The sequence below is a fragment of the Sinocyclocheilus rhinocerous genome, unplaced genomic scaffold (genome assembly GCF_001515625.1).
Source record: "Sinocyclocheilus rhinocerous isolate Xijiao unplaced genomic scaffold, SAMN03320098_v1.1 scaffold892, whole genome shotgun sequence".
Taxonomy (NCBI): Eukaryota; Metazoa; Chordata; class Actinopteri; order Cypriniformes; family Cyprinidae; genus Sinocyclocheilus; species Sinocyclocheilus rhinocerous.
Genome location: NW_015642825.1, coordinates 485,962 through 491,955, shown reverse-complemented (window position 1 = coordinate 491,955; position 5,994 = coordinate 485,962). Strand labels below are relative to the sequence as shown.

General features: G+C 35.9%; 1 protein-coding gene across 5 annotated transcripts in view; it reads left to right on the top strand.

The window, feature by feature from the left end:
• Positions 1 to 2,380: 2,380 nt before the first annotated feature.
• The window catches only part of LOC107756696 (glucocorticoid receptor-like), a 30,811-nt gene continuing 27,197 nt past the window's right edge, over positions 2,381 to 5,994 (top strand). The window contains exons 1-2 of one of the 5 annotated variants that reach the window (XM_016573900.1): positions 2,381 to 2,439; positions 4,403 to 5,526. In XM_016573900.1, the coding sequence (XP_016429386.1) occupies positions 4,412 to 5,526 (1,115 nt within the window). In that variant the 5' untranslated portion in view covers positions 2,381 to 2,439; positions 4,403 to 4,411. The other 4 variants (XM_016573897.1, XM_016573899.1, XM_016573898.1 and 1 more) reach the window with 4 other exon arrangements.

The following is a 5,994-nucleotide window of genomic DNA, read 5'->3' as shown; positions in this document are numbered from 1 at the left end:
ATCAACATTGTACAGCTGAAAATAGTTTGATTATCTGTGCCAGTCGTGATGCACTACTGATTATTAATACACAGTGGTAAGCATGTTGTTGCATGTGCAATATATAGACACAAAACCAGTGCAGAAACCACGAATGACATCAGTAAAAAGGAAGATATGCAAACGAAGTAAGAGCATGAAGTGCTTTCTTGAGTGTTTCTAATTCATCAAACTCATCAAAAGTACTTTTAAGATATTTCTACTCCAAAACCTACCTATCAAACAAAAAACATCCGCTAGGTGGAAGTATTTAGTTGTCACCCACAATAATTACTATAATAGCAGTGATTAGCAGCCATTATACATGAAATGAACACTGTTACATTAAACCCTTGAAATATTACTTCCATTTATGTGACACAATGTAGTCTGCTTCATTCAAGAATTTAAGAAAATAGATATTAGAATGTTTTGTGGTAATAAATAAATTAAAAAACTTTTTTTTGTTTAACTGACAAAAAAATTCCTTTTACCTTTTATCCATTTCAAAAATGTCATGTAATGAATAATGTAATTACTGACAGCAGAGGCCATTGATGTAGTTTTGGTTGGTTGTTGACAATGAATTGCAGACCTGCCACATCTGAAAATAAAACGTGATCTTGAATATACATTAAACCTGTTAGTCTTTTGTGACCATTCGTTTGAAAATGTTTGAAAATGAGTTTGCCAAAATGAGTTTGCTTGTTTGAAAATAAACAGTTTGGAAAATAGTATTGCATTCTCAGTTCCTGATTGTAGATTTTATAAGCTTACATGGGCTACTGTATATGTTAATATTTATGCTGAACACCTTTACACTCTTTATGTGACTAATTGAATAAAAAAAAAAAATCATTATGTAAAAATGTGAAATGGATTATTGTGCCTGCGCGAGTCGTGAAAATTATGAAAATAAATCTCGGAATTATTGGTTTTACACAAAAACATACACACCGCCTCAATTTATGCATCTGTCTTTCTTTCCTGCAAGCTGTGCCTCAAGTAGGTAAAAAAGAAATTCAAATTCATCCCTAATAATAACCATTTTCTTTCAGGCATGTCGCTTTGTGGTGGGAAGAATTGATCTGTCATGATGACTTTTAATGCTAGTTTAGTTGCTTACCCTCACAATCAACATTGTACAGCTGAAAATAGTTTGATTATCTGTGCCAGTCGTGATGCACTACTGATTATTAATACACAGTGGTAAGCATGTTGTTGCATGTGCAATATATAGACACAAAACCAGTGCAGAAACCACGAATGACATCAGTAAAAAGGAAGATATGCAAACGAAGTAAGAGCATGAAGTGCTTTCTTGAGTGTTTCTAATTCATCAAACTCATCAAAAGTACTTTTAAGATATTTCTACTCCAAAACCTACCTATCAAACAAAAAACATCCGCTAGGTGGAAGTATTTAGTTGTCACCCACAATAATTACTATAATAGCAGTGATTAGCAGCCATTATACATGAAATGAACACTGTTACATTAAACCCTTGAAATATTACTTCCATTTATGTGACACAATGTAGTCTGCTTCATTCAAGAATTTAAGAAAATAGATATTAGAATGTTTTGTGGTAATAAATAAATTAAAAAACTTTTTTTTGTTTAACTGACAAAAAAATTCCTTTTACTTTTTATCCATTTCAAAAATGTCATGTAATGAATAATGTAATTACTGACAGCAGAGGCCATTGATGTAGTTTTGGTTGGTTGTTGACAATGAATTGCAGACCTGCCACATCTGAAAATAAAACGTGATCTTGAATATACATTAAACCTGTTAGTCTTTTGTGACCATTCGTTTGAAAATGTTTGAAAATGAGTTTGCCAAAATGAGTTTGCTTGTTTGAAAATAAACAGTTTGGAAAATAGTATTGCATTCTCAGTTCCTGATTGTAGATTTTATAAGCTTACATGGGCTACTGTATATGTTAATATTTATGCTGAACACCTTTACACTCTTTATGTGACTAATTGAATAAAAAAAAAAAATCATTATGTAAAAATGTGAAATGGATTATTGTGCCTGCGCGAGTCGTGAAAATTATGAAAATAAATCTCGGAATTATTGGATTTCAAATCAGTAGGGGTTGAGGCATCAAAAGTAACTAAGTAACGAGCTTTTTTATTGATGGCAACTGTAATCTTAATAGTAATTAGTTACACTACTAGTTACTGCAAAAAGTTATTTTATTACTGTAATTAGTTACTGCCCAACACTGGTTATTATGTTTCCCCGCATAATTAGGCCTATATTCATTCCAAGCTTTGGCAATATTGTATTTTTTACAGTCATGTAAAAAAAGCAGTTTTGAATTGAACTGAACTGAATTGAATAAGGGCAGACGGAGACAGCAGAGACAGAAGCAGTGACAGAGGGAGAGAAGGCAGTGTGATTAGTTTTATGGTGATTTCACGAGGTTACTCACGTCTATGAAGTCACTGTAATAAGAGGCTAGCTGTAATAACTCGGTGCAGCCAATAGGTCGCACTGCACGTTGTAAACAGGGATTTCTCTACTGTAATCTCCATTTTGAATGTTTTTATGATTTAGGGTTTTATGGCACGCCTCCTTCCTCATGGCCGAAAACGAGTAAATTGCCTGGATTACCCAGACGGTGTTATGAATCCGGACGATATCCGAGCTGCGATCTTTCTACGCAGCTTGCGGTTTTTCTCGCTCTCGTGAAACGAGCTCAGACCGCGGCGGAGGCTTTCGCGTTGTTGTTGTTGTTGCTAATCGCTAACAGCGGCAACGTCTAAACAAAACAATGTCAGATGATGCAACAAATCAAAACGGGAACGTAGATATCAACAGGTACGTACGTTATTTCGACCTTCAACCCGATTTTTTTTTTCGTGTTAACTGCGCCCCTGAGTACAAATATCGGCGTTGATCGCGTAAAAGTACAATCAGCTAGTTTCGTCGTGTTTACTCTCATCGACTGAACTCGTGAGTTGTTTTTCACGATTTGTCGTTGAATCATTTGTGCTATGTTGTTTCGTAGGTATCACGCGTTATTTAAGGTTTTATATTCTAAATGTGAAATGATTATCTCGTCTGCTTGCAGTGGATTAGCAGTAGCAACTAGGCCTCAGTGCGTGTGCTTGATGCGGAGCGCGACAGATTTGGGATTTTTATCCGTTTATTTTAATATTAGTCGAGGGACATAAGAGGCAGTAAATCCTCATGGATTTAGCTGCAGCGTTTGGACAAAATAGTGTTTGTAGCGTCAAAGATTATGCCATTTTTCTTGACTTCAGTCAAGAGTGCGCATGTTAGTAACGTAAGTGTCAAGTGAGTGACAAATAATTAGCTAACGGTCTTTTGTTATTTTAATACATTTAAATTTAGATAACTCATCTAAAGTCATGAGATAAACTTAAAAAAAAATCATACTTATATACAATAAAATGTGATGTGTATGCAAAATAGTTCATAAATCTTACAAAATACTATAGTAACAGTAGTAGTTACTACAGTAAAATCAATTAATATTGAATCTCCATTAATTATTATAAGAAGCTTAAGAATCATTTTTGTTAGTTTGTTTCATTTCTTTTTTTATAACTTGTTGTGGCTAGTACTTATTTACCAGTTGTTTGTTTGTTTGTTTGTTTTTGGTAACACTTTACAATAAGGATCATTAGTTAACGGTAATTAATTGTATTGGTTAACATGAACTAAGCATGAACAATACTTCAACAGCATTTATTGATCTTAGTTAATGTTAATTTCAACATTTACTAATACATTATTAAAATCAAAAGGTGTGCTTGTTAACATTAGTTAATGCACTGTGAATTAACATGAACTAACAATGAATAAATGTATTTTCATTACCATTGACAAAGATTAATAAATACTGTAACAAATGTATTGTTCATTGTTAGTTCATGTTAGTTAATACATTTACTAGTGTTAACAAATGATACCTTATTGTAAAGTGTTACCATTTTTTTTTAAACAAATGTAGCAACTATGCTATTTTAGAATTAGAATTATTACCAAATATGATTATGCACACAAGGAATTTATCTTGCTAAACGTTCCAGTACACAGAAAAAACCCCACAACAAATTAAATAAGTGAATTTTATATATATATATATTTATTTTTTAAATTATCTATCATTCGCTTATTTTTTTATTTTGGAGGTGGGGCAACATATATATACACACACACACAAAAACATTATTGATATATATATATAATTTATTTTTTTGGTGCAATTTTGTTCAAACTTTACTAACTTTAATAATGTTTTGTTTTGTTTTGTTTTCATGTTACTTGCGGTAAACAAGGTTTCTCGGGGATGTTATTTATGGTGTTTCAGAAACTATAATTGTTTTGTTCTGTTTTACCACAGTAATGCAAGATGGATCAAGGAGGACTGAAGAACGGCGCCAAGAGAGATGATAATTTGAATACGTTGGATTACAGCAACAGCCCAGTTGAGGGAATTTTACGAAGCGGAATACAAAGCGCCATGTCTGTCACCCCCACCTCGCTGGTTCCTCAACCCAATCCGCTGATGCAGCCGGTTTCCGGGGACCTTCCCAATGGCCTGAGCAACTCGCCCACTCTGGAGGAGCACACCACTTCTGTGTCCTCCACCTATGGCATCTTTGGGGAAGATTCAGAGCTCAAAGTGTTTGGGAAGGAGCAGAGGGCCCAGCAACACCAGACCCTGGGCGCTTTCACTTTGGGAGACAGCTTCTCAAGTCTGGAGGCCAGCATTGCAGACCTCAATAGCGTCTCTCCTTCAATGGACTCTCTGATTGGTGGAATCGACCCCAATCTCTTTCCTTTAAAAACAGAGGAGTTTTCTCCCATGGATAAAGGCGATATGGACCTTGACCAAGATTCCTTTGGGCCAATTGGGAAAGATGTCGATGTTGGCAATCATAAGCTCTTTAGTGACAACACTCTGGACCTCCTGCAGGACTTCGAGTTGGACGGATCGCCCTCTGATTTCTACGTGGCGGACGACGCATTCCTCTCCACCATAGGTGATGATACTCTGCTCGGAGACTTGCCGACACATACGGAGAGGGACTTGAAAGCCGCCGTCTCGATGAGCAACGGCGTGACTACCACTTCCAGCCCCTCCAGCATCAACACGGTCACCACCACCATCAGCTTTCCCACCGTGAAGGTGGAGAAGGACTCTATAATCCAGCTGTGTACTCCGGGGGTCATCAAACAGGAGAACAACGGTGGGACTAACTACTGTCAGACAGCTCTCCACAGCACACCCATTAACATTTGCGGTGTCACCACTTCAAGTGGACAGAGCTTCCTATTTGGGACCGGCCCATCCACAGCTGCTGTCAGTCAGCAGAAAGATCAGAAGTCTGTCTTTAACATGTTCACCCCTGTGACCTCTACAGAAGGCAGTTGGGGTAGGGGCCAGGGCTTTGGGAATGCAAGCGAAATACAACAGAGGGCCAGCGAATGCTTTTCCAAAAACTACACAAGCTTCTATGCCAGGTAAGCAGTGGAAGTCTGTGCTTACAGTCATGGAACACCTGGAAATTCCAGGGAATTTTCAAATTAGGCCTGGAAAAGTCATGGAAATTACTTAAAATCTTCAGAATTTAATGGAAAAACCATATAAATGTTTGTATTGGTTATAAATCTGTCTTTGTTGTGCTGAGATCTAAAACACCTTTTAATGGCATTTCGAGTTTTTTTTTTTTTTTTTCAGTTTAATTTTTAGAATTCCAGTAAAATTCCAGTAATCACTATCAAAACTCATTGGTCAAAAGCATGGCAGTGTTATTTTAGTATTATGTAGCCTATATATACAAGTATAGGCCTATATATATATATATATATATATATATATATTAGGGGTATGCCGGTATCAAATTTTCATGTTGCGATTAATTGCTAATGCTTTTATCACGGTATACGGTATTATCACGATATTGAAATTTTGTTTACAAAAAAGTGCTG